Source organism: Tachyglossus aculeatus, chromosome X1, assembly GCF_015852505.1.
Source record: "Tachyglossus aculeatus isolate mTacAcu1 chromosome X1, mTacAcu1.pri, whole genome shotgun sequence".
NCBI lineage: Eukaryota > Metazoa > Chordata > Mammalia > Monotremata > Tachyglossidae > Tachyglossus > Tachyglossus aculeatus.
This window is the reverse complement of record NC_052101.1, coordinates 118302644-118324354: the sequence shown is the minus strand read 5'-3', so window position 1 is coordinate 118324354 and position 21711 is coordinate 118302644. Positions and strand designations below refer to the sequence as shown.

The 21711-nt window shown below is 46.5% G+C and overlaps 2 protein-coding genes across 2 annotated transcripts; one reads left to right on the top strand and one right to left on the bottom strand.

The window, feature by feature from the left end:
* Positions 1–9: 9 nt before the first annotated feature.
* On the top strand, positions 10–20188 carry CIB3 (calcium and integrin binding family member 3). The gene is made up of 7 exons (XM_038771800.1): positions 10–30; positions 109–135; positions 12383–12417; positions 15385–15496; positions 18555–18702; positions 19080–19275; positions 19909–20188. Exons 1-7 carry the CDS (start codon positions 10–12, stop codon positions 19928–19930), a joined length of 561 nt encoding a protein of 186 aa, XP_038627728.1. The 3' UTR covers positions 19931–20188.
* On the bottom strand, positions 5713–7706 carry FAM32A (family with sequence similarity 32 member A). Its single transcript, XM_038772576.1, has 4 exons — positions 7583–7706; positions 6942–7080; positions 6333–6386; positions 5713–5800 (listed from the first exon to the last, which is right to left on the bottom strand). The coding sequence occupies exons 1-4, from the start codon at positions 7651–7653 to the stop codon at positions 5732–5734; spliced, it is 333 nt and encodes a 110-aa protein (XP_038628504.1). The 5' UTR covers positions 7654–7706; the 3' UTR covers positions 5713–5731.
* Positions 20189–21711: the final 1523 nt, after the last annotated feature.

Genomic DNA, 21711 nt, shown 5'->3' with positions numbered 1-21711 from the left:
TTCCGATACATGACGTCATCGCCCCCCCGAGCCCCTCCCCTTTCCTCCCTCGCCCGACCCCTAACCCGGAAGCGGTTCCTTTTTCAATCCGTTCGTTAGTAACCGAAGGAAGTGCGTCTGCCTTTCGTGGAGCAGGTCTGAGCCTATGATAATAATGATGATGGTATTTGTTAAGCGCTTACTGTGTGCGAAGCACTGTTCTAAGCGCTGGGGGGGGGGGAATACAAGGTGATCAGGTTGTCCCAAGTGGGGCTCAGTCTTCACCCCCATTTTACAGATGAGGGAACTGAGGCACAGAGAATAATAATGATGACATTTGTTAAGCGCTTACTATGTACGAAGCACTGTTCTAGGCGCCGGGGGTGGGGGGGGATACAAGGTGATCAGGTTGTCCCAAGTGGGGCTCAGTCTTCACCCCCATTTTACAGATGAGGGAACTGAGGCACAGAGAATAATAATGATGACATTTGTTAAGCGCTTATTATGTACGAAGCACTGTTCTAGGCGCCGGGGGTGGGGGGGGGATACAAGGTGATCAGGTTGTCCCAAGTGGGGCTCAGTCTTCACCCCCATTTTACAGATGAGGGAACTGAGGCACAGAGAATAATAATGGTGACATTTATTAAGCGCTATGTGCGAAGCACTGTTCTAGGCGCCGGGGGTGGGGGGGAATACAAGATGATCAGGTTGTCCCAAGTGGGGCTCAGTCTTCACCCCCATTTTACAGATGAGGGAACTGAGGCACAGAGAATAATAATGATGACATTTGTTAAGCGCTTACTATGTGAGAAGCACTGTTCTAGGCGCCGGGGGGGGGGGGGAATACAAGATGATCAGGTTGTCCCAAGTGGGGCTCAGTCTTCACCCCCATTTTACAGATGAGGGAACTGAGGCACAGAGAATAATAATGATGACATTTGTTAAGCGCTTACTATGTGCGAAGCACTGTTCTAGGCGCCGGGGGGGGGGGGGGATACAGGGTGATCAGGTTGTCCCACGGGGGGCTCCCAGTCTTCACCCCCTATTTTACAGATGAGGGAACTGAGGCACAGAGAATAATAATGATGACATTTGTTAAGCGCTTACTATGTGAGAAGCACTGTTCTAGGCGCCGGGGGGGGGAAATACAGGGTGATCAGGTTGTCCCACGGGGGGCTCCCAGTCTTCACCCCCTATTTTACAGATGAGGGAACTGAGGCACAGAGAATAATGATGACATTTGTTAAGTGCTTACTATGTGAGAAGCACTGTTCTAGGCGCCGGGGTGGGGGTGGGGGATACAGGGTGATCAGGTTGTCCCACGGGGGGCTCCCAGTCTTCACCCCCCATTTTACAGATGAGGGAACTGAGGCACAGAGAATAATAATGATGACATTTGTTAAGCGCTTACTATGTGAGAAGCACTGTTCTAGGCGCCGGGGTGGGGGGGGGATACAGGGTGATCAGGTTGTCCCACGGGGGGCTCCCAGTCTTCACCCCCCCATTTTACAGATGAGGGAACTGAGGCACAGAGAATAATAATGATGACATTTGTTAAGCGCTTACTATGTGAGAAGCACTGTTCTAGGCGCCGGGGTGGGGGGGGATACAGGGTGATCAGGTTGTCCCACGGGGGGCTCCCAGTCTTCACCCCCCATTTTACAGATGAGGGAACTGAGGCACAGAGAATAATAATGATGACATTTGTTAAGCACTTACTATGTGAGAAGCACTGTTCTAGGCGCCGGGGGTGGGGGGGGGATACAGGGTGATCAGGTTGTCCCACGGGGGGCTCCCAGTCTTCACCCCCATTTTACAGATGAGGGAACTGAGGCACAGAGAATAATAATGATGACATTTGTTAAGCGCTTACTATGTACGAAGCACTGTTCTAGGCGCCGGGGGGGGGGGGGGGGGATACAGGGTGATCAGGTTGTCCCACGGGGGGCTCCCAGTCTTCACCCCCTATTTTACAGATGAGGGAACTGAGGCACAGAGAATAATAATGATGACATTTGTTAAGCGCTTACTATGTGAGAAGCACTGTTCTAGGCGCCGGGGGGGGGGGGAATACAGGGTGATCAGGTTGTCCCACGGGGGGCTCCCAGTCTTCACCCCCTATTTTACAGATGAGGGAACTGAGGCACAGAGAATAATGATGACATTTGTTAAGTGCTTACTATGTGAGAAGCACTGTTCTAGGCGCCGGGGTGGGGGTGGGGGATACAGGGTGATCAGGTTGTCCCACGGGGGGCTCCCAGTCTTCACCCCCCATTTTACAGATGAGGGAACTGAGGCACAGAGAATAATAATGATGACATTTGTTAAGCGCTTACTATGTGAGAAGCACTGTTCTAGGCGCCGGGGTGGGGGGGGGATACAGGGTGATCAGGTTGTCCCACGGGGGGCTCCCAGTCTTCACCCCCCATTTTACAGATGAGGGAACTGAGGCACAGAGAATAATAATGATGACATTTGTTAAGCGCTTACTATGTGAGAAGCACTGTTCTAGGCGCCGGGGTGGGGGGGGATACAGGGTGATCAGGTTGTCCCACGGGGGGCTCCCAGTCTTCACCCCCCATTTTACAGATGAGGGAACTGAGGCACAGAGAATAATAATGATGACATTTGTTAAGCACTTACTATGTGAGAAGCACTGTTCTAGGCGCCGGGGGTGGGGGGGGGATACAGGGTGATCAGGTTGTCCCACGGGGGGCTCCCAGTCTTCACCCCCATTTTACAGATGAGGGAACTGAGGCACAGAGAATAATAATGATGACATTTGTTAAGCGCTTACTATGTACGAAGCACTGTTCTAGGCGCCGGGGGGGGGGGGGGGGGGGGCGGACGGATACAAGGTGATCAGGTTGTCCCACGGGGGGCTCCCAGTCTTCACCTCCATTTTACAGATGAGGGACTGAGGCACAGAGAAGTGAAGTGACTTGCCCAAAGTCACACAGCTGACAAGTGGAGGAGTCGGGATTAGAACCCACGACCTCCGACTCCCAAGCCTGGGCTCCTTCCATCGAGTCAGCCGCTTTGTTATCATCAATCGTATTTATTGAGCGCTTACTGTGTGCAGAGCACTGTACTAAGCGCTTGGGAAGTACAAGTTGGCAACATATAGAGACAGTCCCTACCCAACAGTGGGCTCACAGTCTAAAAGGGGAGACAGAGAACAAAACCAAACATACTAACAAAATAAAATAAATAGAATAGATATGTACAAGTACAATAAATAGAGTAACAAATATGTACAAACATATATACATATATACAGGTGCTGTGGGGAAGGGAAGGAGGTAAGATGAGGGGATGGAGTTGGGGAAGAGGAAGGAAGGGACTCAGTCTGGGAAGGCCTCCTGGAGGAGGTGAGCTCTCAGTAGGGTCTTGAACGGAGAAAGAGAGCTAGCTTGGCAGATGGGCAGAGGGAGGGCATTCCAGGCCCGGGGGATGACGTGGGCCAGGGGTCGATGGTGGGACAGGCGAGAACGAGAACAAGGCGAACCTTTACAAGAGGTCCTGGGGGCAGCTCTGCCAGCTGCAGTTTTGTTGCTGAATTGTACTTTCCAAGCGCTTAGTACAGTGCTCTGCACACTATGCGCTCAATAATTGCGATTGAATTCCAGGCATCCTGTGATCACCCATATGTATTTTTAAATGGTATTTGTTAAGCGCTTACTATGTGCCAAGGCACCGTACTAAGCGCTGGGCCGGACACAAACAAATCGGGTCGGACACAGTCCCATGTCCCACGTGGGGCTCAGTCTCAATCCCCATTTTCCAGATGAGGGAACTGAGGTACAGAGAAGTGAAGTGACTCGCCCAAGATCTCACAGCAGACAAGTGGCAGAATCAGGATTAGAACCCAGGTCCTAATGACTCCCAGGCCCGCACTTTATCCACTAGGCCACGCTGCTTCTACCTTCATCTCCAGTTCACTCGTTTTTCCTCCCAAGCTCAGTTGATAATGTTCTTCACTTTCAACTATCTCTCATCTCCAGTCCATTGCACACAGCCTTCTCCTTGCCTGGAACTCCCTTCCTCCCCCTCCCACACCTCTCCTTCCTACAAATCTCTCCTAAAAAGCCACTGCCTCCAGATTCCAGAGGATTTCCTGACAGTGTCCTTCCCAAAACGCTGTGAGGTAGAGAGGCAGGTATGCCCACGCCATAGTTATGTTCTCACAGTCTAATGTAAGTGGGGGAGAGGGAACTGGTGACATACGTATCAGGGATAATGAAACACTAAAGGCAAAAGACAAGGACACACACCCACAAAATAAAAACAAAAATCTGTAGGGTGCTGTGGCCCAAAGAGCAGAATTTCAGGCTCCTTCTAGCTCAGAGTCCAGGGCACACCTGTAGCCACAGGATCACTATAGTAGACATCAGTCTTCCCAAGGTTTTATGGAAGCTTCATATTGCAGGTGCTGTTCTCTTTCCCACCAAGGTGGAAGGCAGGACGGGATGGAGTCTTCTCAGTGGTGCAGAGAACTGGTGCCCAAGGAGGCATCGTGGCTGTTGCAGAGCAGCATTTTATATCCCCGTGGCCCAGCTGAACGTCAGGAGCAGGAGCCCTCAGTTAAAGGAGGGGAAGCAGAACTTACCAGTTGCTTTGCTTGGCTGTAGTGGAGAGGGTCTGAAAGTGCTCAGCAAGTTTCATCCCTGCAACCCAGAGCAGGTCCAGAATAGGAGACCTCGGTAGTGGGAGGGAATCAGCGGGATTTATTGAGCATTTACTGTGTGCAGAGTACTGGAGTAAGCTCTTGAGATTGATCACTCATATTTATTGAGTGCTTACTGTGTGCATAGCATTGTACTCAGGGCTTGGGTGAGTACGATATACCAGAGTTGGTAGACACATTCCCTGCCCACGGTGAGCTCACAGTCTAGAGGGGGAGATAGACATTAATACAAATAAATTATGGAAACATACACGTGCTGTAGGATTGAAGGTGGGATGAGTAAAGGGTGTAAATCCAATTGCAAGGGTGATCCAGAAGGGAGTGGGAGAAGAGGAAATGAGGGTTTGTCAGGGGAAGGCCTTTAAGAAGAGATGTGATTTTAATAAGGCTTTGAAGGTGTAGTGGTCTGTAGGATATATAGGGAGAGGGAGTTGCAGTCAAGGAGCAGAATGTGAACAAGGGATCTGTGGTGAGATAGCCGAGATTGAGGTATGGTGAATAGGTTGGTAGTAGAGGTGGTAGGTGATCAGGGAGATAAGGTAGGAGTGGGCAAGGTGATTGAGTGCTTTAAAGGTAATGGTATGGAGTTTCTGCTTGATGTGGGGGTGAATGGGCAATCACTGGAGGTTCTTCAGGAGTGGGGAAACATGGCCTGAATGTTTCTTGTAGAAAAATAATCCGGGCAGCAGAGTGAAGTAGGGACAGGAGTTGGGAGAGACAGGAGGCCGGGAGGTCAGCAAAGAGGCTGATACAGCAATCAAGGTGGGTTAGGAGTAGTGCTTGGATTAACATGGTAGCAGTTTGGATTGAGAGGAAAGGGCGGATTTTAGTGATGTTATGAAGGTCAAACCTACAGGATTTAGTCATGGGTTGAATGACAGAGGAATCAAGGATAACACCAAGGGCTACGCTGCATTTGTCATTACTAGTATGGCTTTAGAAAAAGGGATGTCTTGCTAAAAAAAGCACAAGTACTTATTTAAAAATACATTTACAGAATGTCAACGGGAAAATAGACACCACCGCACTCATGAAATGTTACTCCATTCAAGATAATGAAAAAGTTTATTTTGTCCAGCTGACTTTAGGAATGTCATAATGTTCAGTGAGTGTATCTAAATGTCTGTTGAAGTCCTAGAAAGAGAAGGGAGAAGAAAATGATACATTGTTTAAAAAACATCTCCAAAAGAAAAGACTGTACAACTGTGCCATGTTCACACTTTGTGCATGAAGGCTTTAGCACTTATAACATTTTTCCACAAAGCCAAACAAGGTAAATTCCTTTTATATTCAAGTTATTTTTCACTACCAAACTTTCACAATGCACAAGATCAGATTTATTCCACATTCATTTGTTGAATTGATAGAGCTAAATGCTAAAGAAATCAGGTGCTGCTTCTATGCTCTCCTCGGTTTTGCAGTACCTTGGTAGACAATTACATAACAATGGATGTCACCGTCACCATGTTCTCTCATCTTTAACACACTTCTCTACCTTTAGTTTGAAATAACCTCCAGAATTTACTCTTTCCGATCACCCAATCAAGGCATTTGTAATACTTTCTACACACTTTAAAGGCCCAAGGTATAAGCCATTCATTTGCATGATAAAAAAAGTTTTAAAACTACCCATTTGCAACACGTCTCAGCAACGCCGGGATCTTACCTCCACTCTCTGTTTGTGGGTCTTGGAAGCTTTCTTTAATATTCTTTCCATTTGCTAAAGAGAATGAAAACAATCCTCTGAGCAAACCCATTATAAAGACTCCTCGGGAAGCTGCATTTCAGGGACCAATTTGAGTCACTGTTAGCTAGGCATCACTTGTTATTAACCCAAGTTAGCCAAGAAAACAGCAGTCGCAAACAAACTGAAGTGCCCTCCTCCCAGCCTCGGGGGTGAATCCTACAGTGCAAAGGAAAGATCTTTATAGAGAGGTGGATTATATAGAGAAGCCAAGCGGTTTAGTAGAAAGAGCCCGGGCTTGGGAGTCAGAAGACATGGGTTCTAATCCCTATTCCTCCACTTGTCTGCTGTGTGACTTTGGGCAAGCCACTTCCCTTCTCTGTGCCTCAGGTCCCTCATCAGTAAAAACGGGGATTAAAACTGAGCCCCACGTGGGGACGACCTGATTACTCTGTATCCACTCCGGTGCTTAGAACAGTGCTTGGCACACAGTAAGTGCTTAATAATAATAATAATGGTATTTGTTAAGCGCTCACTGTGTGCCAAGCACTGTTCTAAGCCCTGAGTACCATATTTATTTATAATACTCACCCTCTTCTCTTGCATTTTTTCATATGCAATCTGAGCCTGCGTGCGTTTATCCAGTCCCCTTTTCTTCTCCTCTTCGTTCTTCTTACTCAACACCATCTGCTCCAGGATCTGGCTCTTATCCTTGTCCTTTTTCTTCTTCCTGAAGGGTAGGTGTCAGAAGTGTTTTCCCGGGATCTTTAATAATAACAACAGCAACAATAATAATAATAATAGGATTTGTCAAGCGCTCACTGTGTGCGAAGCACTTTTAAGAGGGCCCCCACCGCAGGTACTGCGTGGCTCGGCGGGAAGAGCACGGGCTTGGGAGTCGGAGGGCGTGGGTTCTAATCCCACCCCCGCCACTTGTCTGATTTTGGGCAAGTCACTTCACTGGGCCTCAGTTCCCTCAGCTGTAAAAATGGGGGTTAAGACTGACCCCCCCCACCGTGGGCCAACCTGATTAGCTTGGATCTCCCCCAGCGCCTAGAAGAGTGCCTGACATAGTAAGTGCTTAACAAATACCATCTTTATTATTATTATTATTACTTTAGATGAGGAGGCTAAGAGAAACCTAGGTCCAACAGGCTCAAATAACCAGAGGCTTTCGGCTCCGATTCGGGCGGAACGCTCCTCCTGTTTGGACCGGGGACCCCGCGACTCACCGCTTCTTCACACCGAGCTCGGAGACCCCCTTCAGTTTCAGCGGCCCCTTTTGAATTTGCTCGTACTCCATTGCCTTCGGCCTTCACTTCCGGCCTCGAGACTCCCCCCCCTCCCCTCCTCCATTTCCTCCTTTATGCGCCAAAGTGATGATGCAGCTCCCCGCCAATGGGGACGACGCGCCTGCCCCGCCTCCTCAGCCGTGAGGAAGTGAAAATCACTCAGTCATCTTTCCTGAGCCCTTCAATGTGTGCAGAGCATTCATTCAGTCGTATTTATTGAGCGCTTCCTGTTTTTAGAGCACTGTACTAAGCGCTTGGGAAGTACAGTTCGGCAACAGCTAGGGACAATCCCTACCCAACAACGGGCTCACAGTTAAGAAGGGGGGAGACAGACAACAAAACCAAACAAGTAGACAGGCGTCAATACCATCAGAATAAGTAGAATTATAGCTCTATACACCTCACTGTACTAAGCGCTTCATCATCATCAATCGTATTTATTGAGCGCTTACTATGTGCAGAGCACTGTACTAAGCGCTTGGGAAGTACAAATTGGCAACATATAGAGACAGTCCCTACCCAACAGTAGGCTCACAGTCTAAAAGGGGGAGACAGAGAACAAAACCAAACATACTAACAAAATAAAATAAATAGAATAGATATGTATAAGTAAAATAAATAGAGTAATAAATATGTACAAACATATATACATATATACAGGTGCTGTGGGGAAGGGAAGGAGGTAAAATGGGGGGGATGGAGAGGGGGACGAGGGGGAGAGGAAGGAAGGGGCTCAGTCTGGGAAGGCCTCCTGGAGGAGGTGAGCTCTCAGCAGGGCCTTGAAGGGAGGAAGAGAGCTAGCTTGGCGGAGGGGCAGAGGGATTGGGGGCATTCCAGGGCCGGGGGATGACGTGGGCCGGGGGTCGATGGCGGGACAGGCGAGAACGAGGTACGGTGAGGAGATTAGCGGCGGAGGAGCGGAGGGTGCGGGCTGGGCTGTAGAAGGAGAGAAGGGAGGTGAGGTAGGAGGGAGCGAGGTGATGGAGAGCCTTGAAGCCCAGGGTGAGGAGTTTCTGCCTGATGCGCAGATTGATTGGTAGCCACTGGAGATTTTTGAGGAGGGGAGTAATATGCCCAGTGCGTTTCTGGACAAAGATAATCCAGGCAGCAGCTTGGGAGAGTATAATACGACAGAGTTGGTAGACACATTCCCTGCCCACAACGAGCTCACAGTCTAGAGGGGAAGACAGATGTTAATATAAAAAAATTACTTACAGATACGTACATAAGTGCTGTGGGGCCGAGGGAAGGGTGAATACACGGAGAAAAGCCAAGTGCGAGGGCGGTGAGGCACAGAAGGGAGTGGGAGAAGCGGAAATGGGGCCTTAGGGAAGGCCTCGTGGAGGAACTGTGCCTTCAGTAAGGCGTTGAAGGCGGCGGTTGGGGCTGGGGGAGAGTAATTGGCTGTCAGATTTGAGGAGGGAGGGCTTTCCGGGCGAGAGGACTCAGCGGCGAGATAGACAAGATTGAGGGACAGGGTTGGCGTTAGAGCAAAGTGGGCCAGCTGTAGTTGTAGTAGGAGTGTTGTGGCTATCTTGTCCCGCTGATGGGGCCCCATTCACCATGGAAAGGTCGCAGAAATTGTTTGAACGTACGCGGTCCTGTTGCCATAGTTGGTATGGGCCTTAGACCCTGCAGCTGGGTCCCGGGAACGAAACCTCATAAGGAGATAGACTCCGCCCAGCTCTGCACCAAACCTGCACCAATCCAGTCCCCACTGCTTTCAAATCTGTACCAATCATTGTGATCAGCAACGGCAGTTTATAAGTTCGTTAAATCGGGCCCTTGGCTCCTTTTCCCTTAAGGAAAAGAGCCCGCTGGGTGCGTTACCCCCATTCAGTCTTCGGCCTTACCAGTAAAACTTTTTTAAAACTTTCAATAGTCACATGCTGTTTGACTAATTCTTTAGTCGCCCAGCGACCTTGGTGGTGATCCAGATCTGCTGCCGCCATCACAGTCACCTCCATCCGTTGGTCCGAGAGGGGCGGAGCAGGTGTCGCGTTACCCTGGTGGGGTTAAATAAGAATGGACTCTTGAGAGGTGAGCTGAAGAGCAGAAAAGGAAGGAAAGTGGCTGTCTGCCCGTTCACCCCAATGGGGTACGAGTGACAAACAGCCCTGCCCCACCTCCACTGCCTGGTTTTTATTGGATTACATAGCCAATTAGCAACAGAGGTGTGTAGGGGGGTGTGCACCTAATCACAAGCTCCTGTTTTTTGACATCGAGTGGACAGCTGTTTTCCGTTGGTGAATCCCTGTTTTCTGTCATCCGTTAGACAGCCGTTTTCCGCTCCTGTGACCTAGCACAAGAGGCCAGGTCCTGTGCACGAGGCAGATGTGTGGCCTTGCACAGGATGGAGTCGGTTTTGCTTTGCACAAAAATGGAGTCAGTTTTGCCCTGAACAGGAGAGTAGCGAGGTAAGGTAGGTGGGGCAAGGAGATTGAGTGCTTTGGAAGGGGAGGGTTGCCTCCTCAGCCTTGAGGAAGTCTTCCCGTCGGGGGTGTGGAAGGGTGGTGGTGATGAGGTCTTAAGAAACCTCCTGGCCTAATGGAAAGAGCACTGGTCTGGAAATTGTACGACCCGGGTTCTAAACCCAGCTCTGCCACTTGGCTGCTTTGTAACCTTGGGCAAATCATTTAATTCCTCCATGCTTTGGTTTCCTCATCTGTAAAATGCGGATTCAACACCTGTTCTCCCTTCTACTTAAACTGTGAGCCCCATGTGGAGCAGGGACTGTTTCTGACCTGATGATCTTGTATCTACCGCAGTGCTTAGTGCAGTTTTGAGGCACATAGTAAGTGCTTTACAAGTACCATTAAAACACACACACACACACACACACACACACACACACACACACACACACACACACACACACACACACACACACACACACACACACACACACACACCCCCCCCCCCCCCCCCCCCCCCCCCCCCACCACCCCTCCAGCTTCTCTCTACCCCCAGATGACAACAAATAGCTATACTTTCTATAGACTGTAAGCTCATTGTGGGCAGGGAACGTGTCTACCGACTCTTTTAAATTGTGCTCTCCCAAGCGCTTAGTACAGTGCTTTGCACACAGTAAGCGCTCCAAAAATACCATTGATTGATTGATGCTTTTGAGAAGGGGAGAGTGATGGCACTGAAACATTTTCTTTTTATTTTACTCATTTTAGACTTGATCAGGTTCTCTTCAGGAAAGTCTCTGCCATGTGGGGAGGGAGCTGGCTCCTGATGGCACAAGATGGTAAGGTGGTCATGGGGTCTAAGGGAAGGTTAGATAATAATAATAATAATGATGGCATTTATTAAGTACTTACTATGTGCAAAGCACTGTTCTAAGCGCTGGGGAGGATACAAGGTGATCAGGTTGTCCCATGTGGGGCTCACAGTCTTAATCCCCATTTTACAGATGAGGTAACTGAGGCACAGAGAAGTTAAGTGACTTGCCCAAAGTCACACAGCTGACAATTGTCAGAGCTGGGATTTGAACCCATGACCTCTGACTCCAAAGCCTGTGCTCTTTTCATTGAGCCACGCTGCTTCTCTTAGACGGAGCTGACACTCCACTAACAAACTCACCTAACAGTTCCAGTCTCCACAAACCCTGCGCTCAATTGACCATCTAGACTGTAAGCTCATTGTGGGCAGGGAATGTATCTACCAACTCTGTTGTGTGGCATTTTCCCAAGTGCTTAGCACAGTGCTGTGCACACAGTAAGCGCTCAATAAATACCACCGATTGATTGATTGACCCCTGTTTGAGAAAATCATGGTTCATAGTCCGTTCTAGTCAGCAGGTGAATTCCCCTCCCTCCTCACAATCTAATAATAATAATAATGATGGTATTTGTTAAGCGCTTACTATGTGCCAAGCACTGTTCTGAGCCCCGGGATAGATACAAGGTGATCAGGTTGTCCCACGTGGGGCTCAGTCTTAATCCCCATTTTACAGATGAGGGAACTGAGGCACAGAGATGTTAAGTGACTTGCCCAAAGTCACACAGCTGACAAGTGGCAGAGCCAGGATTAGAACCCATGACTTCTGACTCCCAAGCCCGTGCTCTTTCCACTGAGCCACGCTGTTCCTCTTGTCATTCTTGTCTAATTTGGAGGCGGGATTAGAAAAAGAAGCAACTCTGGTTGCTACTGTAATGTGAGTCTCGTTTGAATTTAGAGGAGACAAGTGAATGATGCTGGATGTGAGCCCTATGTAGCCAGTCTAAAGATTTGATGAAATGCTGCTATTATGATTCTGAAATCCTTGACGGCAGAGAGGATAGATTAACCGATCTGCCCCAGTACCTAACCTTGTGTACATTGCTATTTCTTTCTTACCATCCACTATTTCTGAAAACTTAAGTTTATGAAGGAGGAACGTATCAGAGGGGTAGAATCAGAATTCAGAAATGGGCAACAAACAAACCGTTTTTACTCCTGAGCAGCTTGATGCATACCAGGTAAGAACAACCAGATGGAGAGGAAAAACTGGTTAGAGTTTTTATTGGAACAAAAAGAGGTTTGCCTTGGGGGTTTGGCTTTGTTTTTTATTTGTAACTTTCTTTATTGGCACTAAGAGGAATAACCAAGAGCTGGTTTACATCCCCCAAATGAAATGGTTTTTGGTTGTAAGAAGAAACTCTCCTTAACTTTTAAAGAGCAGTAAGTAGACTTTGGAAATTGGAAGCAGATACTTATTATTTGTTTTTAAATATATCTGTCCATGTTTTGCAGGATTGTACTTTCTTTACAAGAAAAGAAATTCTAAGGTAAATCTGTATTCTTTCCCCTATCAGAACAATATTATGGGTTTTTTTTCCAGTCAAAGAGAGTTTAGGCTGAATTTACTGGAAAATAGCTAGAGTTCCCAACTTCTTCAGTGTGTCAGGAAGACTATCAGTTTTCACTTCAAAGATTTTAAAGAATCAAGACTATAAAGTTCAATTTGAGATCGAGGGTGCCATGTTTCAGGGGATGACTTTTCAAAGACACAGGTATTCCGTAAGGTTTTATGCATGCAGTTCAGCATTTGTTTACCAGTGCCATTTTTATTACTAACAGTAAGGTAACTTTATTAACAGTACCTTATCGGCTAGATACCTTAGGTATATTAATATGGGGTCCCTCAATCAGGGCACTATTTTAAACTTGGGTGAATTGTGATGCTATATAACAGCTCTTTAGGTATCCTTCATTTTCAGCACTATCCTCTGATGTGACATTGGCAAAAAAAATACTAGATATACAGACACGTTAGAAGGCTCTTTTAAATATTATAATGTTTTCTTGGGGACAGTTAGAGAACTATCCATCTACTGAGAACTAAGAGGACAAATAATATGGTTAATTTCCTACATAACTTGCCTTTTCTTAGAAGGATTCAAAGCTGTATTTCGATTTTGTTCTCTGCCTAAGGACGCTGAGTAGCACAAACCACAAATCAAGTGAAAGTCTGTAATAAATGAAACCTAAGCCAATGAGTGCTTTCATGTGGGGAACAGAGGCCAAGACCATAATTGGACCAAGAATAAGGCATCTATTATTGATAGGAAATCCTTTTGAAAATTCCATCCTATTGTTTCCTAGCACTTTTGAAGATGACACCTTTGAATAAGGTCATTGGGCTTCTGCTCCTAAGGAAAGCAAAGCACAAAGGAAAATGTCAGAATCACATTTAAAGACATATTATAGATGTCTTTCCTGACTTGGGTGAAAATCAGCATAGTACCACTCACACTTTTCATTCCTTTTTGAATAAGAAACTATGGTTTTTTTAAAAGAAGCATATTTTGGCAAGCGTACCAAGTATTATTCATTCATTCAATCATATTTATTGAGCGCTTACTGTGTGTGGAGCACTGTATTAAGGGCTTGGAAAGTACAATACAGCAATAGAGACAATCCCTGCCCACGAGGGACTTACCTGCTAACAGTACCACCAGAAGAGTTCTTCAGTCAATCAATCAATTAATCACTGGTATTTATTAAGCTGCTTACTGTGTGCAGACCACTCTATTGTGTGCAGAAAGTCTAGTAAAATAGTTGGTAGATATGATCCCTGCCCACAAGGCGCTTACAATCCAGAGGTCTTACGAAGTTGTGAGAAAGTTACATTTCATTGTAGGAACACCTCTGTCACCATAAAGGCCCAAGAAAAGGATTTGCCTTCTCATGTGCTTTGGAGAATGGCATTATACTTCTCATTCAACCAATCTGAAGGCAGTGGGCTGGGCCAGATGACCTTATTTTTTAAAAACACAGTACTTATTTGGCACTTACTATTTGCCAAGCACTGTACTAAGCTCTAGGTTAGATACAAGATAATCAAGTTGGACACAGTCCCTGTCCCACATGGGGCTCACAGTCCAAGAAGGAGGGAGAACAGATATTGAATCCCCGTTTTACAGATGTGGTAACTGAGGCACGGAGAAGTGAAGTGACTTGCCCAAGATCACCCAGCAGGCCAGTGGCAGATCCAGGATTAGAATCCAGGTCCCCTGACTCCCAAATCCAGGATCTTGCCATTAGGCCATGCTGGTTCTCTCCAGCTCTAGAATATTACGAGGAAAAGCAGTGTGGCTCAGTGGAAAGAGCCCGGGCTTGGGAGTCAGAGGTCATGGGTTCTAATGCCAGCTCTGCCACTTGTCTGCTGTGTGACCTTGGGCAAGTCACTTCACTTCTCTAGGCCTCAGTTTCCTCATCTGTAAAATGAGGATTAAAACTGTGAGCCCCATATGGGACAACCTGATTACCTTGTATTATCTCCCCAGGTGCTTAGAACAGTGCTTGGTACATAGTAAGCGCTTAACAAATACCAACATTATCATTATTATTATTATTCATTTTAAGGAAAACAAGGTACTTAAATATTAAGCAAATTGCTTAGAGTTCCTCTGGCCAGATCAGTGCCAGGCTGAGAAAAGATCCCAGAGTTATTAGACTCTCTCAGTTGGTATGTTCTGCAGTAGGTAATAACACCTGGGGTATTTGTTTAGCACTTACTGCTCGGCACATAGTAGGCGCTTAACAAATGCCATCAACATTATTATTATTATTATTATTATTGTTATTATTATTATTATTATTACTTACTCTGTGCCAACCACTCTACTAATCGCTGGGATAGATACTAGGCGATCAGGTCGGACACGGTCCCTGCCCCATGTGGGGTTTACAGTCTAATCCCACACTGAGGCACTCCGACAATAAAATGATACATCATCATTATTCTAACATACAAAAGTCGGCCCAACTTCCTCCTACCTCATCTATGGTTTTTTTTCCCCCCTTCCAAGAATAATGGGATGGCTGATGGAGGCTACTGGTGCTTATCGGCAGAATGTTCTCCTCTAACCTGATTTCCTGATGCATTTTCTGCCCTAAACAAGATATTTGCAGTGTTTGGTTTGACTCAAAGTTCTGTCTATTCCCTTCTCCCCCATTCCCCAAATACCTGGAATGCTCTTTACTGAATGATGAGAACTGGAAAATTGGAAAGTAAGCTTTTAGCTCGGATACAAGCCCTTTCCTACTGATTTTAATTAAATCAGTCCAGAACTGTTTTGGGGATGAGTTTCAAAACAATTTGTCTCTCCATGATTATGCTTTTTTCTCACTCAGTCCCACACACATCTAAAGAAAGTTCACCCTTAGCTGTTGCCTTGAGGTGTGTAACGTAAAATCCAGAAAAATGCCTGGTTTTTGAGGCCTAAAGAGATCTTTCCTTCTAATCCTAGGCTATTTTACAGATACCAAGATCTAGCTCCTCAACTGGTCCCCCTGGATTACACCAACAAACCAGACGTGAAGCTCCCGTATGAACTTATCAGGAGCATGCCAGAGCTGAAGGTACCCCCTGAGGAAGATCACCCCCGTGTGAGGTCCTGGGTTTCACTTTCACCCACCCTAGATGAATCATTCCCTCTGGGCTAATTGTCCCGAGTCTAACAGATAAAAGCCATCTGGTTTCCCAAGGAACCAAGCTCCAAAGTTAAGGTCAAAGTTGGTTTTGTTATGGAATTTGTTAAGCGCTTATTATGTGCCAGGCCCTGTACAAAGTACTGGGGTAGATAAAAGCTAATCAAGTTGGACACAGTCCCTGCCCCACATGGGGCTCACAGTCTTAAGCCCCATTTTACAGATGGGGTTCCTGAGGCACAGAGAACCCAGGTTCTTCTAACTCCCAGGCCTGTGCTCTAGCCATTAGGCCATGCAAAGTCAGAAGCAGTGTTGCCTAGTGGCTAGGGGCATGGGCCTGGGAATCAGAAGGACCTGGGCTCTAATCCTGACTTGGCCACTTGTCTACTCTGTAACCTTGGGCAAGTCAGTTAACTTCTCTAATCACAGCACCCTACTGAGCTTTCTTTTTATTTTGTGTATTTGCTTTATTTTGTTTTAGTGATTTGTTTCATCTCTCCTTATGTGTCTGCCAATGATTTCATCTCCCCACTTATACTTTTAGAATGTGAGCCCCTTGAGGGGCAGGGACCATGGCTAATTCTTTTTTTTTTTTTAATGGCATTTGTTAAGTGCTTACTATATCCCTGGCACTGTACTAAGTGCTGGGAAAGATTCATTCATTCATTCAATCATATTTATTGAGCACTTACTGTGTACAGAGCACTGTACTAAGTCCTTGGGAAGTACAAGTTGGCAACATATAGAGACAGTCCTACCCAAAGCGGGCTCACAGTCTAGAAGGGGGAGACAGACAACAAAACAAAACATATTAACAAAATAAAATAAATAGAATAGTAAATAGAATAAGTATAAGTAGAATAGTAAATAAATAAATAGAATAGAATAAAATAAATAGAGAGATATAAGCTAATCAGGTTGGACACAGTCCATCTCCCATATGGGGCTCACAGTCTTAAATCCCATTTCACAGATGAGGTAACTGAAGCACAGAAGAGTGAAGTGACTTGCCCAAAGTCCCACAGCAGACAAGTGGCAGAGCAGGGATTAGAACACAGGTCCTTCTGACTCCCAGGGCCATGCTCTATCCACTAGGCCATGCTGTTTCTCAATTTCCACCTATGTATTATTTCCCACCACTTAGTACAGTGTTCTACACACAGTAAGCACATAATAAATTACTATTACTACTATTACTTCACATGTGGGTGGGCGAGGTCCTCTTGAGAGATGTTAGAGAAGGATGAGAGTGTGGATGTGGGGATTGGGAGGGAGTTGGGAAGATGAGGAGCAGCATGGCTTAGTGGATAGTGCACGGGTCTGGACGTCTGAGGACCTGGGTTCTAATCCTGGCTCCATCATTTGTGTGCTATATGACCTTGGGCAAGTTACTTAACTTCTCTGGGCCTCAGTTCCCTCATCTGTAAAATGGGGATTAAGACTGTGAGCCCACGTGGGACATGGACTGTACCCAACCTGATTACCTGGTATTTCTCCCACTGCTTACCACAGTGCCTGGCACGTAGTAAGTGCTTAACAAATACGATACCATAAAAAAAGGTGAACCCACGGTCAGTTCCTTTATACTGGACTTCCGGGGTCTGCTGCAAGGGTGGCATTTGTGCCAAGCACTGGGGCACTGAAAAAAAAAAAAGACTTTGGGCAAGACATCTGATGGTTTTGATCGTGTCAAAGAAATTATCAGCAGCGAAATCAGGGGTGAAAGGTGGGGAGGTGGGAGCCCTGGGGGCTTCATTCGTTTATTCATTCAGTTGTATTTATTGAGCGCTTACTGTGTGCATAGCACTGTACTAAGCGCTTGGAAAGTACAATTTGGCAACAGAGACAATCCCTACCCAACAACGGGCTCAGGAGGGAGTTAAAGATCTGGAATAATTGGTGGGGGCAGTCATATTAAAGAAGTGCTTACTGTGCAGAGTACTGGACAATCATCATCATCAATCGTATTTATTGAGCGCTTACTATGTGCAGAGCACTGTACTAAGCGCTTGGGAAGTACAAATTGGCAACATATAGAGACAGTCCCTACCCAACAGTAGGCTCACAGTCTAAAAGGGGGAGACAGAGAACAAAACCAAACATACTAACAAAATAAAATAAATAGAATAGATATGTATAAGTAAAATAAATAAATAGAGTAATAAATATGTACAAACATATATACATATATACAGGTGCTGTGGGGAAGGGAAGGAGGTAAAATGGGGGGGATGGAGAGGGGGACGAGGGGGAGAGGAAGGAAGGGGCTCAGTCTGGGAAGGCCTCCTGGAGGAGGTGAGCTCTCAGCAGGGCCTTGAAGGGAGGAAGAGAGCTAGCTTGGCGGAGGGGCAGAGGGATTGGGGGCATTCCAGGGCCGGGGGATGACGTGGGCCGGGGGTCGATGGCGGGACAGGCGAGAACGAGGTACGGTGAGGAGATTAGCGGTGGAGGAGCGGAGGGTGCGGGCTGGGCTGTAGAAGGAGAGAAGGGAGGTGAGGTAGGAGGGAGCGAGGTGATGGAGAGCCTTGAAGCCCAGGGTGAGGAGTTTCCGCCTGATGCGCAGATTGATTGGTAGCCACTGGAGATTCTTGAGGAGGGGAGTAATATGCCCAGTGCGTTTCTGGACAAAGATAATCCAGGCAGCAGCTTGGGAGAGTATAATACGACAGAGTTGGTAGACACATTCCCTGCCCACAACGAGCTCACAGTCTAGAGGGGAAGACAGATGTTAATATAAAAAAATTACTTACAGATACGTACATAAGTGCTGTGGGGCCGAGGGAAGGGTGAACACACGGAGAAAAGCCAAGTGCGAGGGCGGTGAGGCACAGAAGGGAGTGGGACAATATAACAGAGTCAACAAAGGAGGAGAAGGAATGGTGCCGTGTGGAAGAGAGGGCAGAGGAGAGGTGTGTTGCTTCGCGAAAGGCAGCAGAGGCACTAAAAGGACAACCGGTAAGTGTGACCGACACATCTTCCTCTGTCCCAGGATAACCCATTCCGGCAGAGGATAGCCGAGGTCTTCTCTGAAGATGGAGATGGCAGCATGACCTTGAATGACTTTCTGGATATGTTCTCGGTGATGAGTGAAATGGCTCCCAGGGATCTCAAGGCTTATTATGCCTTTAAAATTTATGGTGAGTAAAACAGAAATAAATGTTAAAGGAGATGAATCCTAGAGCTCTGATCATTTCCCCCTTCTAGACTGTGAGCCTGTTGTTGGGTAGGGACCGTCTCTATATTTTGCCAACTTGTACTTCCCAAGCACTTAGTACAGTGCTCTGCACACAGTAAGCGCTCAATAAATATGATTGAATTTCAGAAGCCTTGATCATTCTGGGGAGTGGCCAATGTATCATTTGTCTCCTGCCATACATCACAAGGCACCTCGGAGTCAGGGTGTTGTCAAAGGACTATTCCCTAATCCCCTAACAGTGTTCTATCCCAAATACATAGTGAAGAACAGATTGTACTAACCTGGATTTTTTTTTTTTAATTCCATTGGCTGTCCCAGATTTTAACAACGATGATTACATCTGCAAATCCGATCTGGAGAAAACAGTGAACAAACTAACCCGGAATGAACTGACTCCCGAGGAGGTTTGTCTTGTGTGTGAAAAGGTGATTGATGAAGCGGACGTAGATAATGATGGCAAACTCTCTTTGGAAGACTTTCGGCAGATGATTGTGCGAGCCCCTGACTTCCTTAGGTAACTAGCCTTCCTGTTTCCATCTTTAGCGTTTTCATCTGAGACTCCTCACTCATTGCGATATGTAAGTCAGGGGCAGCCTCACTGGCCAGTAACAAACTTTATTCTTCCTGACTAGGTACTTTTTCTGGTATTTGTTAAGTGCTTACTATATGCCAGGTATTAAGTGCTGGGGTAGATACAAGCTAATCAGGTTGGACACAGTCTCTGTCCCACATGGGGCTAACAATCTTAATTCCCATTCAACAGATGAGGTAACTGAGGCACAGAGAAGTGAAGTGACTTGCCCGAGGTCACACAGCAGACAAGGCCCAAAGTCACACAGCAGACAAGTAGTGGAGCCGGGATTAGAATCCAGGTCCTTCTGGCTCCCAGGCCCGTGCTCTACCCACTAGGCCACGCTGCTTCTTTTATTCGGGGCTAAGTGGGACATGGACTGTGTTCAACCTGAATAGCTTCTATCTACCCCAGGACTTAGTACAGTGCCTGGCACACACTAAGTGCTTAACAAATACCATTAAAAAAACACAAGGGCGCAGACACAAAAACAAACACCCACAAGGGGTGCAGGCCATTTTGTGGGACGAGTCTTTGCAGGGCTTTATAATTTGCCTTTGTTCTTTCTTTGAACAGTACCTTTCACATCCGAATCTGAATTCTGAACAAAAGGCGGAGAGACGGGACCGTCGTTCAGAGCCCGCAATCTGTGATGCATCACTGAGTTTTGCTTCTGAAACTACTCTTAAACGCAGGGGCCGGGACCTGAAACCAAGAAGAGCAGAGCCAGACTTTTTTCAGACAGTAGGTGGAGCTCCCAGAAACCTCAGTTGAGTAAGGAGATCATCCGGATCAAGCGCTTAGTACAGTGCTCTGCACATAGTAAGTGTTCAATAAATACGATTGATGATCCGGATCCAAGCATTTAGTACAGTGCGCTGCACAGAGTAAGCCCTCAATAAATAGGATTGAATAAATGTAATGTAATCTGAGAACTCTCAGAGTAGTTCAGGACCTTTCTATTCTCTGTACCTCCACCTCGTCCAACCCACCGTCGGCCCCTTACCACGTCATTCATTCATTCATTCATTCATTCATTCAATCGTATTTATTGAATACTTACTGTGTGCAGAGCACTGTTCTAAGTGCTTGGGAAGGACAAGTTGGCAACATCTAGAGACGGTTCCTACCCAACAACGGGCTCACAGTCAAGAAGGGGGAGACAAACAACAAAACAAAACATGTGGACAGGTGTCAAGTCGTCTCTCTCCTCCTTCCGATTGGACAGAACACCACTCTCTCCACCTTCAAAACCCTCCAAAAATCACATGTCCTTCAAGAGGCCCTTCCTGATTAAGCCCTCATTTCCCCTCCCAGCCCTCACCACCCACCCCAGCCCCACAGCTCTTACATACATATCTTTATACTCTATTTCCCCTGATATTTATTTTATTGTCTGTCTCCCCCTGTAGACTGTAAGCTCCTCGTGGGCGGGGATCACGTCTACTAAAACTGTGAGCCACGTGGATCAGCCTGATTATCCTGTATCTATCCCAGCTCTTAGAACAGTGCTTGGCACATAGTAAGCGCTTAACAAATACCATAATTATTATTATTATTTTTATTAATAACTCCATTATACTTTTCCATGTGCTTAGTACAGTGCTCTGCCCACAGTAAGCACTCTATAAATATGATTGATAATAATAATAATGATGGCATTTGTTAAGTGCTTACTATGTGCCAAGCGCTGGGGAAGATACAAGGTGATCAGGTTATCCCACGTGGGGCTCACAGTCTTAATCCCCATTTTACAGATGAGGTAACTGAGGCACAGAGAAGTTAAGTAACTTGCCCAAGGTCACACAGCTGACAATTGGCGGAGCTGGGATTTGAACCCATGACCTCTGACTCCCAAACCCGTGCCCTTTCCATTGAGCCACGCTGACTGTTTTGCTGCAGTGGTTGGGGGAGGGAAAGAGAGCAGAGATGTTTAACTCCAAACTGGGGGTAAACCAATCCCCCCCCTTTTTTCTCCCTTCGGGCACTGATCATAACTATTTTTGTGAATGAGGATGGATAGAAGACCCTACTTTAAGTTTCATCTGCTCTGGAACTTTTTACCGGGAAATAAATGTGGTTCTCAAAACTCAAATTTAGAGAGAAAATTTTCTTACACAATCATACTTTGAACAGCATAACAGTCATTAAGAGAATTTATTTATGAAGCCTAACATATCTAATTTTAGAAAAAGAGGTTGTGAAGAATTGAGAGAAAAGCACATTCTACAGGGCCCTCAGGAGGCAGGGTTTGCAAATATCCTGAGTTTTGTATTTGAATGTTTGGCTTCCTGGTGAAGACATTTCTTACCCACAGAACTTCAGCAAAATACTGGCCTACTCCTACCCCCATTGGCACCTCCCTGTGTTCACTGTTGA

What these genes read in the sequence shown, in the direction of transcription:
- CIB3 (XM_038771800.1), top strand. Translation starts at nt 10, where the DNA reads ATGACGTCATCGCCCCCCCGA. An exon ending in ACAAGAAAAGAAATTCTAAG is followed by an intron (nt 12,418 to 15,384) that starts GTAAATCTGTAT and finishes TTCTAATCCTAG; the next exon opens with GCTATTTTACAGATACCAAG. An exon ending in TTATGCCTTTAAAATTTATG is followed by an intron (nt 18,703 to 19,079) that starts GTGAGTAAAACA and finishes TGGCTGTCCCAG; the next exon opens with ATTTTAACAACGATGATTAC.
- FAM32A (XM_038772576.1), bottom strand. Translation starts at nt 7,653, where the DNA reads ATGGAGTACGAGCAAATTCAAAAGGGGCCGCTGAAACTGAAGGGGGTC. An exon ending in GAGCTCGGTGTGAAGAAGCG is followed by an intron (nt 7,081 to 7,582) that starts GTGAGTCGCGGG and finishes CCTACCCTTCAG; the next exon opens with GAAGAAGAAAAAGGACAAGG. An exon ending in CCCACAAACAGAGAGTGGAG is followed by an intron (nt 5,801 to 6,332) that starts GTAAGATCCCGG and finishes TTCTCTTTCTAG; the next exon opens with GACTTCAACAGACATTTAGA.